Raw genomic sequence first — 13,373 nt, forward strand, 5'->3', positions numbered from 1 at the left:
TGAACAACGCACAAAGTGAGGAGTTAACGAAGGAAACAAGAAAAAGAAAACCTCAGGCGAAAGGCTGTCTGCGGGACACCTCGCAGCTGCCTCCCGCAAGCTGGGGAGCGCAGCGCTGCAACGCCAGGAGCCGTTCTCGCAGTCCCGGACCCAGCCCGGGGCTAAGCCCCTACTCCTCCGGCTCTCGGGTCAGAGCCCCCCGGGGTGATGCTGCGGCAAGGCCCCACGCCTTCCCTGCCCACACTGCCGACAGACCGACCGACACTGGTGGGGGGACAACGGGAAGCCACGGAGCTGCTCCTTGGTAAAGCCTTTCGACAATAAGGAAGGAGTAGCAGCCCTCTAAAGGCAACCACCGTGAGCCGTCCGTAGTGGAGACGCTGGGTGCTGAACGTGCTCTCCCTGCGCGAGGCTGCTGCGGCAGTGGGGAAAAAAAAAAACACAAAAAGGTTGCCGATCGTTTGAAGGTGTTGGGGAGCAACTGCAGTGCCTGAAAGCCATAGGGCCAGGTTGTCGGCATTGCTGGGAGAGAATTACGCAGAGAGTTGCCTTTCATGGAAGAGCTCTGCTCTATTGCCCCCGCAGCATCCCGCAGCCGCAAACCGTGCCCCTTCTGCTCGGCACAACACTTGGCAGAGCTACGGCACGGACTGTTTCTGCCCAAGGTACCTTGCCTGCTCTTGCTTCCCACTGCCGCGTGGCTTGCTGCATACTTCCTCGGGAAGTTTATGAATATAGCTTTAACTGACAATGTCACGCCAATACATTTTAATTACTGTTTCAACAATATAATTAAACATTGAATTTATGCACCGTTGCAAGCAGCGTGCCTTGCTTAGCTGAAGTAATGAACTCTGATAATAATGAACCCACTAATTGAAACAGTATGTAGCTTAGGATGCCATTAGCTGTGCAATATTACCATTACTTGTACTAAAAATCGTAACAAAACAGGCAGTTTTCAGGCTCAAGATGCAACAGTTCTGCACACACCAGTTAGAAGAAAAGCAATCCCCAAGCTGTATGTTTCAGCTTTGTGCTAGAATAATGGAAGCGACTGTTGTGTAGTAAAGAAAGTGTTCCCCACTCAGTTTGTGCACACGTGGGGAAACACGTCCTCAGCAAGAGCCCCAGTACGGGGACCTGTAGGATGCCTGGGCTGCCAACCGCCGCAGACGGGATGCGGCCCCACGCCAAGCCTTCACCCGCAGGGTCCCGGCGAGCTAACACAGGACGGTACAAAGACGTACAAAGAACTCTGCCTGACCTGACCAGGAAGCCCAGGGCTGGGATCTCGCATGGTTTCAGACAACCACCACCTTCAGTAGGTTGGACACAAATGTCTCCATCACCGAAAGAGCAAAACAGCCATTGCTAGAAAGTGGCAATGAAATTCTGGCAGCAAAACTCTTTCTGCCAGACTGGAAAGATTTTTATAGCTCTGGGTATATATTTTAATGTGGTACTAGGGTATATATTTCTTTTTCCCCTTGAAACAAAAGCTGATCTTCTTCTTGTATTTCTACTGCTGTCCTGAGCCCCAAGAAGAGGCTGGCTTACACTTCAGCTCTAGTTCACTGCTCAGGTCTTCTGTTTTCCTGGTCATTTTCCCCTGGTTTCTGATCAAGTTTCTGATCAAGATGAGATGCTCAAGGTCACCTAAGCACCTCTTCGTGTCGGCTCTGCGTGACGTTATTCACCACTGGTGGTTACCTCAGCTACCCAACTCCACCGTCATTGACACCAACGGCACAGCTGACGCGGCAGTGGCAGCAAAGGGAAATTTTGGCAGAAAACGCCTTGTTCATTCACTGCCGGTGTTCTTAGAAAAGAGCTTTGTCAGTCTGTAACTCTTCGCAGTGATAAAAACTTCAGTGTTTGAGTTTAAAAATTAATATAACAATGACAGGGCTACATAAGGCTCAAAGACAAATGAGAAATGATTCAGCCGCTGAAAAGTCTGAAGAAATAACGGGAAGATTATCCCAGTCTATGAAAAATATTCCCAAGTATTTGTCTTCCATGAACTGAAGTCAAAACACTCTTAACTGTTTAATTTACTGCGGCAGTGTTAAAAAGTGGAGGCTTCCTGACATTCTCAAAACCAATCTAACCACTATTTGCTGAAACACTCCGCAAATCCTACAGAAATCTTGATGCATTTGGAGACGTCAACAGGTCTAGGCGTGGACTGTAAGAATGGCTCAGCTTCTTGGAGTAAATTAAAATTTATAAAGTCTAAAGTAAATTAAGATGACATGTGAACATAATTTCGTGTACTTCTTCAGCCTGTGTAGTTGCGATCTGATTAGGCGCTGCTTTTAGGCATCAGTTCAAAAAAAAAGCATTGGTGTCAGAAAAAAAGTAAACATTTAGAAAATTTTGTTAACTGTTGGGCTGAACTCGTATGTTCTTTTCCTAAAACAGGTGGGTTATGAGAATGACATGCAAACGTGATAAATTTAAGTTGTTACAAGTCGGGTTTTGTGCTGTGTGTTACGACTGTGTGGGGGTCTATACCTGTAACGACAGGTAAGCCTTTGAGCTAACTCTAGCCACATCTGACAAACAGATGGAGCCCTCCGAGGTTATTATGCTCCCGCAAGCGTTGTGAAACATGGCAGCGGTAGCCCCACCAGGAGAGAAGCTGCAGGATAAGCTCATATTGATTAACATATCAGTTAATCCGCACGGGAAAGATCGCCTACAAATCCTTCAGCTGCAGGGAAAGCAAACAAACAGGAAAACAAACTTCAGCTGGCAATCACAGTCCACCACGAGACACAAATCTGCAGGGAAAGCAGGCTTCATTAGTTACATTGCTCCAGGAACCACTGTTTTTTAGAAAGATTTCGGAAACAAAACATAACACAGTTACGCAAGGCGAACCTAGGGATTTACCCAAAGGCTGCACTGTGATTTGGAGCAATATTTAAGAGCCAAGAAAGAAAAGCGAGCAGGTTTCCCAGCCGATGACTTGTGAGCACCGTGCGTTTCCCTCCGGTTTGCTCCCGGCCGCGCATCTGCGTGTAGTCAGCTCTGGAGCAGGCAGAGGACCCTGACGCCTATTTATTCTTGCAGACTTGGTGCCGTCATTTTAAAAAAATAGAAGCACCGAGGAAAACTTGGGCTTTGTTTTCCCTCCTGCCTGTTCTGAGGTGGAGAGGATTGTGGGATGTTTTTAGTCTTGGCACACAACTGCAGGAAAGTCAATCTGTCACAGGCGAGCAGATTTAATATTAGTCATGAATGAGATCATGACTTGCGTACAGTAAGAGTTATTATTTATGGTACAGTGAGCAACGGCAAGAGCTTGTGGGAAGCCATGACTAATTGCATACAGTCCCATAGCTGCCAGGGATGGATAAACCATTTCTTTTACCTGGGACCAACACTAATAAGTTAACCCATGACCTCTCCTCCTCTCCCTCCCTCTTCCTTCTTCACGTTCTCAGCAATTTAAAGGAAAAAGCAAATCCCACGAACGTCTGTACTTGGGTACCAGGACAGACACGTGCCAAGAAGCAAAGCATTCGCACAGGTTGTCCACCTGGAACAAGGGTTGTTCAGCGGACCACGGAGGAACGTCTGTCCGAGGGCGGTCGCTCCCAGCAGGACTGCTCCTGCGAGTAAAGGTTTTGCAGGGCTGTGTCTTTCGATTAAAAGAAAACAGTCAATTGGAGGAAAAGCAGCAAGAGCTTAATTTGATGCTGCTCACGCAGAAGTGGAAGTCGGGCGCCATGTGCGATATTATCAGAATTAATGATTCAGATTACAATTATTTTATGACCTGTGAAGGAGATATATATACATACAATATTGCTGACTTCCTAAAGTTGAATGCCATCATTTGCAACAAAAACTGCAGCATTCCTGTTACTTTTGCTGTGATGTGAATGTGTGGACTTCCAATGATACCTCACTTCGGTTCTTATATTTCATAGTACAAATGTTTTCTTGGGCTGTTTTCCGTATACTTTATTAATGGGGAATATGTTGTTGAATATGCAAAACAACACATAACAGAAGCGGGGAAAGGCTTAATTAGGGATCCTGATTAAAAAGAACCAAAACATGAATCTCTGTGAAGCACTAATAAAAATATTTATGTTTTAAATTATAAAAAGGAAAAAATGAAGGATAGGATGAGATCAAATAAACAGAGTTGGAAATGAAATTCCAAGGCCACTATCGGAAGAAAAGGCCAATAACTACGCCAGCGCAGAGTCTGGGTTTATTCAGGAGTATAGACAAGAGTATGCCTCAAATGACTCATTTCCTCTGACAAGTTTCTAGGTTCATTTTCTTTTACCCTTGGTTTGCTCTTGTGCAAAGCCCTACAGAAGTGGCTCCCAGACTATGGTCCAAGGTCCCCGAGGCCACGATAAGTAGCTTGTAGCCAGTTTGTGAAACTACATCAGCTGGCGAGAGCTTTTCAGGTAAAAAGTTCAATGATCAGGGTACAGAGCGCGCCGCCGGCCCTCTGGCAATGCGATGGTGGTCCACTGGTACGGAAACTTTGTGGCACACCTGCCTTTGAGAACTCTATGGGCTTTGGCTTCGTTTGGAAAAGCGGTGTGAATGTGCCTATTTCCATCTGGTTTTGAACAGGGACAGGTGCAGGCCAGGACCGCGCTGGGAGAGAGCCTGGGGTACACTTCACTGTCACCAGATTGTCCCCTCAGGTCCCCAGTCACGTTGTCTTGTATTTTCAAGGGCAAATTAGCTGAGCTAATTAACATCCTTCAGCAAAAATATGTTCACATCCCCTTTCTTACCTTTTAACCGAATGCACTGTTAGTGGGAAAGAGAGATGCTTACAGGCAAGTAATATAAACTGCTTTTCCAGACGTAGTCTGCCGAGCTGTTGTGTACTGACAAAGAAAGACTGACACATTTCGTCGGGTATTTCTATTTCTCTCCGTTCAGCCCTTAAGGAAAGTAAAATCTCATCACATTGCAATACATAAAAGTGATAGCAGCGTTGATGTGAAAATACCAAGATAACTTTCTAGGACGTCATGTTTTAGGACTGGATAAAACCCTTAGGACAGTATTATACTGTATCTACTTCGCAAAGCCCAGCAACACCTATGGGAGGAGAGGCAGTTAATGCGGGTGCATCTAAAACTACGGTCTTCAACTTACCTTGCAATGACAAAGAGGACACAACTGACTCCAAGGCAGGCTAGGAGAACATACATCCAAATATCAGGAGAAAGAGGGTTTAAAAAGGAGAAAACACCAGGGTTTGTCCCATTGGGTTTCCGGTACAAGATACTGATTCCCAGCGTCATGAAGGGCTTGGAAAAATCAATTACTTTCTCTCTTACATAGGTAATGGTGAGAGGAGCAACAGCCAGATCAGCTTTCTGAAAAGAGAAATGGGAAAACGCTCCTTCTTTTTCTTGTTCAGCAAACGCATTACTATTCCGCCCCCCCCCCCCCCCAAGTATGAAGAACTAAACCAAATTTGACTATAAATCTGAAGCGTGTGACAAAATTCAGCATTGCTAGGGTATTAACGGGTACATGACGCTCTGTCTCCTCTTTCTGCAGGCAGAGGGACATGTGTGACGTTCAGGCGAGTAGGAGAGGTATGAGCAGGGACTGGGGGCTCGGTCCTGTGCAACGGGGCAGATGGCGAGCGAGGGCTGCCGGAGCGGCCGGGCAGGGACTACGTCCCCAGATCACAGGGCAGAGGTGAGCTGGAAGCTCGGCCTTCGCCGTTGGCCTTTGTAGCCAAGGGACGGGCAGGATCAGTGCTGGCTCAGTGCCCGCCGCCGCACCGCAGATGGGGGATCCCCCCGACACCCGCAAACTCTCGGTTCGGATGTACGGATGTGACTTCCCACTCTGACAAGTGGCAATAAAGACAGACCAGTGGCTCAGAAAAAAAATGAGAACTAAAGCAAACATTTCATTTGGGCTGGCTTCATATAAAACACCACAGGCGAAAGAAAGGAGAATAAAGAGAGAAGGATTCAATCTTACGTGATCTATGAGTTCTTTGACCATCCCATTCCACTCTCCTTTGTCATTCTGGGCTCCATATTTACCATCAGAGACTAGTTTGACCTCATAGATGAAGCCTAAAATATTTGACAGCTCCTTTAGTAAGTCCAGGCAATAACCCTCGAATCTGTCATTTCCATACAAGGGCTTGTCAGACTTCTTGTACATAACATAGGGGTCTTCCTGTAGAAAAAGACATAGACGGGTAGTAATAGAAATGAGGTTTGGTTTGGATTATATCAGTTTCTCTAAATTATGTTAATATTTTGTAAACGGATTGCAATTAGGTGGAAACCAGTAATTTACCGCGTCCATTAAAAGCTGTTTTAGGTATGCTAACAAATTGACTAAATCAGTTAGTGAGAAGCATCAGGGCCCCAATTTTCAGTGGAACGGACCATTCATAGCTCCCTGGAGCTTTAATTAAAGTACTGCTTACCAGCTCCAAAATCAGACCCAAGGTCTGTACTCTACGTTGTCCTACCCTAAGGGACAGGAAGGGATACTGAAGGAGACAGAAGCCTAAATAACAGAAAAAGAATCATAAGCGGAACCTAAAATTTTATATTCTGTGAGAGATAAACCTTTATTGAAAAAAAAATCTTCAAATGCACAAAATAGCTGTGAGTTTAGCAGGTATTCACCCGAGAGAATGGAGAACAGCATAGGTAGATTGCAAAGTGCCTTGTTGCTATTCTTTTTAAAAGATTTTGGATAGAAGAAGATCTAGGCAAGCATGTTTCTGCAGTTTAATGTGGCAAAAGACCTCTGGCAATAGAAAAGGAGTGCAGAGGGAGCCTTAATCTTTCCCTCCTCCCGAGGAATTAGGCAGGATAATTGGAAAAAGTGGCATTACTGGCCAGGCAGAAAGCAGGAGGCAGAACAGCTTGTGAATACCCAGTTGCATATTTTCCATTTATCACAGCGAGGACATAACTCAATCTGTCTATCCACCGTTCGCTACCTTCCTTCAGTCCTCTTCACCTCATTTTCAGTAAAAAGGAAGGATGTATAAGCACTGACTACAAAGCTGAGTATTTGTGTGTGCTAATTCTCCTGGGAAGAAAAGTATGCAGGGTTCGCCTCTGAAATACTGAAGTAAGCTAAACAGTTTTGGAGGCAGGGGTTCCCAAGAGTCTTTCATTGGCAGTGGGGTATTTCTGAATCAATCTTGTGGACACATGAAAGCGTGTGTTGATTCTGATCCAAGTCAAAAACTTTGCTTGAAAACAGGTTCGTTTAACAAAACATTGTTCAGTGAGGAGGGAAACAGCCACGGAGCGCAGGGTGGAGGTGGCGAAGGCAGCTGCGAAGAGCCCCGCAACCCACCACCGGCAATTCCCGCATCCTACCGCGCGGCTGACCGCGCCACCTCCGCCTCGCGGGACTTACCAAAATGGTGGTGACGATAAGCGTCCGGTTAGCCAAGGAATCCGTGATGTTGGTCGATCGGTCCTTGTTGCTGTCGGTCATGTTAAGGCCACTGTACGAGTTCCAAACCCCAATCTGCACAGAAGAGAGCGGGTGAGCGGCTGCCCGGCCGCAGCGAGCCGAAACATTTCCCGAAAGGCTCACCGCCTGGGAAGAGTGCACTGGCTCGAGTCACCACGGAAAGAGACACCGGCAGGAGGAGATGCTAGAGAAGGGGAACGGCTGTAGGGCTGAGTCAGGCAGCAACATCAAATGGCTGATTTAGAAAACACAGGGAACAGACTGCCCTTTCAAAAGCGGGTGGAAATGAATAAGCTGTAAGAGTATAAGGCATGTCAATACAGTGGTGTATTAGCCAATCTGCTACAAATGTGGAACATGTTGACTTCGTTTCCCGCTAAAAAATGTCAAATGTCTATTTTTATGATTTTTTTTTTTTTTAATTTTGTAAATGATAGAGTTGAAACATACGGCAAGACCTCTCTCTTCCAATACAACAGATTGAAAGCTTGAATAAACATGTTGAAGCAGATTGATGGATGCACCGGCCTTTTGCTTCCGCTATGCCTTCAGCAGGTTTAGTAAAGATTATTCTGTCATTTCTTGACTACTACATATGACAGAGCTAGGAAGGTGATACCGTTTCACGCTCTGATCAGTATTTGTTCAGTAAATACAAGTGGCCAAAGACAAATTCCTTTCTAGCCCCAGAGACAGTGAAGAATTCCGGTATTTAATGCCGAATCCAAAGCCTCAAGCAAAAGATCTTCATGATTTCAGTGGATTTGGATCTACACCTTGTGAGGGCAGAAATTAGAACTATGTTGATTAATTCAGATAAATATTTGCTTAACATAAATGCAGTCTGAAAGCATCTTCAGGTTTTTCTGCCTTTGGATTTACATACACAGCACGGCTGGGGGCTGATGTGAGAAAAGTCCAAGCAAGGAGCTGGCTCAGGCAGTTTGGCTTGTATTGGACGTTTGTGGCGAGCACCAGAGGGATGGCTTGGGGATGGACATCGGCCGTCCACAGAGCCCTTTGTATCGCCGTCCTGCTCTGCCAGCATGTTTCAGCTCTACCCGGGAGCGATCTGCTTTCAGATCCTCCCTGCTGGCATTGCCAGCAAAGCTCCCAAGAAAGTCGAAGACAAAACCCACTCACTTGTCCCCTGCACTGAAGGTCCCTCTCTGCCGTCAGATGCTCGGTCATTTCAGAGCCGGGCTGGACTCTTTCTCTTTGGTTGTTAACTGAGGCAGAGATGGCGTTGCCTTTGTACCAAACCCAGCAGATTAGTTTGTGCCTGCTGAGTGTGGGTTTGGGGTATACAACTGTATCATTTCAAACAAACTTTGGGTTTGTGTCCATGGGTGCCATTGCTTTTGCCTTTCACAATTTTTTTTTTCCAAAATATGCTTAATGGGGATAGTCATGCCATTTTTAAAAATCATTTTTCCAAGCATTTATCAGTCATTCTCTTCATTTCCAAAACTAGATCAGGTTGGAAAACTGATCTGGAAAGTACACAGGAAATAAAATGTTGGGTATTACGACAGCCTGTGCCGGGAATATAGTAAATAACCAGTGCCCTTGAATTTGCACCAGGGTGGCTGAGTTAATCAAAAGCCGTTCTGCTCGTTGTTACTGACTTGATATGCTTTTATCGGCTGGCAGCAGGGAAGAGGAGAACGACCATGAAGAACATGGAGCAACACAGTCACAGTGCATACAAAATACACCAGGAGACCACTCTACGTCTGGATAAAAGAATGACACCGCAGGTCAACCCTGATTAGAGCGATGGAGGAGGTCGGAAGGGCGCTGGAAGAATGAGGTCAAGGTAGTACATCACTATGGTGAATCCGGCGGATTTATTGCAGTTTAGTGACAAGTTTGAGAGGTATCATATGCCCTTCTCAGCAAGCCTGTGCTCTGAACCAATTGTAATTTGGTTTAAATCAATTCAGCGTAACACAGAATGCCTGGAGTCAAAAGCGAGACTGGTTCAATAGCGTTCTGCATGTCAGGTAGGATGATCTATTCACCAGTAATGAGAGAAATGGGGGCCTTTGTGCCTTAGCCTGATTCACTGAAGATTAAAACAAGGTTATTAAGTATGTGCTTTATAAGAACATGAAGAGAGTGCTATAGGATGCTTTACACTCGTCTACTCTGTAGCATTAAAATCCCTCCCAAAACAACACAAAACCAAAGCCTTTTTAAACTGTGTATGTGGGAGGGGTGGGAAATGTTAATATCTATGTGAAATATGTACAAAATATAATCCTAAGCGTTACAAGAAATCTGTATCTTGTGACTCCAGGACTCTTTAAACGTGGTGGATGCTGTTGTTATCTTCTCCTTACGGAATGGGAACCGTGGGTTGTACCTCCCGTGGGGAGCAGCGCGTGGAGCCCTTCTCCGACTCCCACTTTTCCACCAGGCAGAGGCACCTCACATGAAAAGAGGGATGAGATTCCTGGGGTAATTTAGATCTTTTATAAACAAGTTTAGTTCCAATTTCTGTATGTTAGTGAATGACATCACCCACTTAACCATCTATGTTATTTTCCGTAAGGAGCTAATAACACACTTGTCAAAATTCTGAGTCAACAATGCCTGCAGAGTATGCATTTTGTGGGAGGCAAAAAACCCCCAACCCTGCATCTTAAAACAGTCCCTGCTGCTGATGCTAAACCACATTTGAAATGGTGTAAATTTACCACTCATGGTGAATCTTAGGTGAATCAGGAAGGATAACAGCTGAGAAAAGGACGGCTTTTGCTACAGCCCAGAGTCTCTACTCAAAGAGGGGAAAACCACAGCTCTCAAGAAATAAAATAATAATTAAAAAAAATATTTTGGTGAAAGAGCTGAATACTGCCAAGATCTTTTTACTATTTGGAATTACAGTGTCTCAAGTTGCGATGAACATTATTCTACCAGAAAAATTCATACTCTCAGATAGGCTGTCGTCTCTAAACTGCAATATGAGAGTCACTACCAAAACCCAAAGGATGAGTCTGAAGACCCAGCCCAAAGGTTTTTGGCATCACCTGTCTGTGTACAAACCTTCTTCCACACTTTATATAAATGATTAGAAACCTCGCCAGCAGCCTTGGTACAGAGAAAAAATAAACAGAGTACTTCATTAAAAATGAAAAGAGAACCAGTCTGGAGAGCTGTGTGGGAGCAATTACACTTAAAGTCTCAATTAACCCATCAGCAGTTCTCACTCAGGGCCAAGCCAGCGTACGCAGAGCAAGGGACAACGCCGTCTCCAGCCGACACGAGCTGGGGGTGTTGCCTCTCTCAGGGGTTTCTGGACACCCCCAGCAGCCACCTCCTCGGCAGCGGTGGAGGGAGCCCATGTTTGCTGACTGAGGGTCGGGGCAAGGGAAAAAGAACTCACCTAATCTCAAAACCATGAATTTTTAACGTCTCAACTCTAGTTGAGGTTATTACTCAAGCACCTTCTTTCCTCGCTCCCTCATGTCACGTTTATTAAAAGCAGTACATGTAAGAAAAGTGCAGGCTTTATCCCGATATATGAATTTACCACATCAAGTTACAGTGGCAAGAACTGAAGATAATGTGCACTTAAAATCATTGTTTCTGTTCAGATAATTATTGCCAGTCCCAAATTCCTATCCCATACCTCAAAATGCAAGGCATACGTTGTAAAATAGTAAAACAATCTTAGTAGCTCTGTTTTGAGTTAAATAATCTCGAGAATAGCATTTTTTACCCCAAGCACAGGAGATTCAAGCTGAGGAGAATGGACTTTCCTACGCCCCTGCCAAATTAGCTTTTTGTCATTGTTTTACAAAAGACCTGCTTACCTTTTCTGTTCCTTCCTCCTTGAGGCTAATAACGTCCAAATCAAAATCCTTCCGTAAGCCGTCCGTTTTGTTGAAGGTTATGCGCCCTGTCAGGCCATCCCACCGTGCCTGTGGGAACACAAAAACGCCCTTCCCTGTAACAATTAGTAGGAACTACCCTGAAGCCATAACAAATACTGCATTTTAAGTTAACTGTAGCACTGAATCACTTCCAAATAGTTTTTTAAACATATGTGGCTTGCTTACTTCGATAAAAACCCACTTTCTTCAATTTTTTTGTTATTTAGTTTCTCTCTTCAGTGTGTTTTGTGTTTCAGAATCAGGCACAAGTCTGTGACATTTTATATGTATTGATTTACTTATGTCTAGTGCTGTGTTAAAAAAGATATACCAAAGAGAAAGAAAGAGAGAATAAGTATTACACGTGCCCAGAGACAAGGCAGTTTTGCACTGCGCGAGAATTCACTAAGAAATTAAAAAAGGAGTCTGCCGCAGCCCAGGCTTTGGGTCTGAACCTTGGCGTACAACAGCCTAAATCCCGGATTTAGCAGTGCGACAGCCTAAATCCTCGCCGGAGCGATCCTCGTTACCCCAGCGCAGGGCCTTTCGGCTCCCCGTGACGAACGGGTAACGAAGGGCGACGGGTGCCGAGGGGGAGGCCCCGGGAGGCCGCGGACGACGGAGGGCAGCGGCCCGTCCCCCATCACCAAAGCTGTCCCCACACTGGGGTTGTGCATCTCCTGGGCTGGCGCGAGAGACGCTGCCTCTGCTCCTCCGGGCCCAGACATCCAGATTTTTCCAGGAAGAGACAAATGAAAGAAGGGCTTTATGTCGTTCTTCCTCGATTTCTTGGACAGGTTGTGGTGAAATGTCCGCCACCAGCGTCAGGCTCCTCGGGTCTGGGACTTTGCTGAATTGTTTCACTGATCCCTACTCAATTTGCATCCCCAAGGCAGAAGACACAAGTTCCCAATTAAGCAAACGAGGTGCATCATTCCTAATGAGAGCACTGCCGGTGCTCACAGGTGCTGATGGCATGAGGATGATGGCTCTAAAAGCAGCCTTTCAGGAAAAACTCACCTGGTCACAGGGACCTAACGAAAACTTTGTCATGTAAGGCACACGCAAGTCTTACATACGTGTCCGCAGTACAGCATACGGGTTGCGTATGATCGGGTTTGGGCCAGGCAGCATTTTACTGTTCTATCATAATTAAGCGAAACCACATTTTCCCTGTTTTAAACACTAGCATCAGGAGTAAGTGAAAGTGGTGGGCTTGGTACATCCATCTGCATAGCCGTGATGATTCCCTGTGCCGGGGAACACTTCGGAGCCGCGAGATCAGTGTCCAGAACGAACTCTCTCCACAATTTAAGTTTTCTGCATCTTGTAAGCTTCCCAGCAAGCCCACCTTCTTTTAAATGAGATCTATCTGTCTCTCATATAGCCCCCATTTTGTCCCCAAAGCTGAAGCTTATCTATAAAAGAAAGTATTTGATGGATTTCAAACTGCAGACAATTTTTATAATCTGTTTTTGGGAGCTCCCACATTAGATTAAATTCTTCAAAGATACAAGAAAGGCTGATGATAAATGACGGCATGGTTTCTTCATGTGTGTCAGCCATATAATTCTTAAATTACCTACAAGCTTTTCTACTGCGCATTGTTATTTGCTTCATTTAATTTGTTGTAGACGGATGACATAAGGAAAGCTGCATTACAAATCAGCAGACTCACAGAAGGGTGTCTTCCCTTCCCGTTAAATCTAAATTCTAGCTCTGAATCTGCAGGATTTAGTCTCAGATGCTGGGGGGTTATCTCCATGTGTCTCAGACAAACCTGGTGCATCTAGAATTTTGTGGAAATATAGCAGGATTTTGAAGCACGCTTAAGTAAAATAAGAATGGACAAGTGCAAATGCAACAAACTTGCCATGAGACTTCCCATCTCAATGGCACACGAAAGTCGCAGCTGTAAACAGTGAAACGCCTGTGGTTTTGTATGCAGATATAATTAAGATAGCGGGAGGGGACACATATGAATGCATTTCATAATATAATATCTCTTTTCCAGTTTGCCTTTTT

The 13,373-nt window shown here is 45.2% G+C and overlaps 1 protein-coding gene across 1 annotated transcript in view; it reads right to left on the reverse strand.

Moving 5' to 3' along the window:
• GRIK1 (glutamate receptor, ionotropic, kainate 1) overlaps positions 1–13,373 on the reverse strand; it is a gene marked incomplete at its 5' end in the record, with an annotated part of 67,387 nt that overhangs the window by 24,908 nt on the left and 29,106 nt on the right. The window contains 5 exons of the mRNA XM_009706891.1: positions 5,149–5,372; positions 5,995–6,198; positions 7,408–7,521; positions 10,519–10,563; positions 11,289–11,396. Coding sequence (XP_009705193.1) covers positions 5,149–5,372; positions 5,995–6,198; positions 7,408–7,521; positions 10,519–10,563; positions 11,289–11,396 — 695 coding nt within the window. The remainder of the gene's footprint in view (positions 1–5,148; positions 5,373–5,994; positions 6,199–7,407; positions 7,522–10,518; positions 10,564–11,288; positions 11,397–13,373) is intronic.

The sequence above is a fragment of the Cariama cristata genome, unplaced genomic scaffold, assembly GCF_000690535.1.
Source record: "Cariama cristata isolate BGI_N322 unplaced genomic scaffold, ASM69053v1 scaffold1889, whole genome shotgun sequence".
Classification (NCBI taxonomy): Eukaryota; Metazoa; Chordata; class Aves; order Cariamiformes; family Cariamidae; genus Cariama; species Cariama cristata.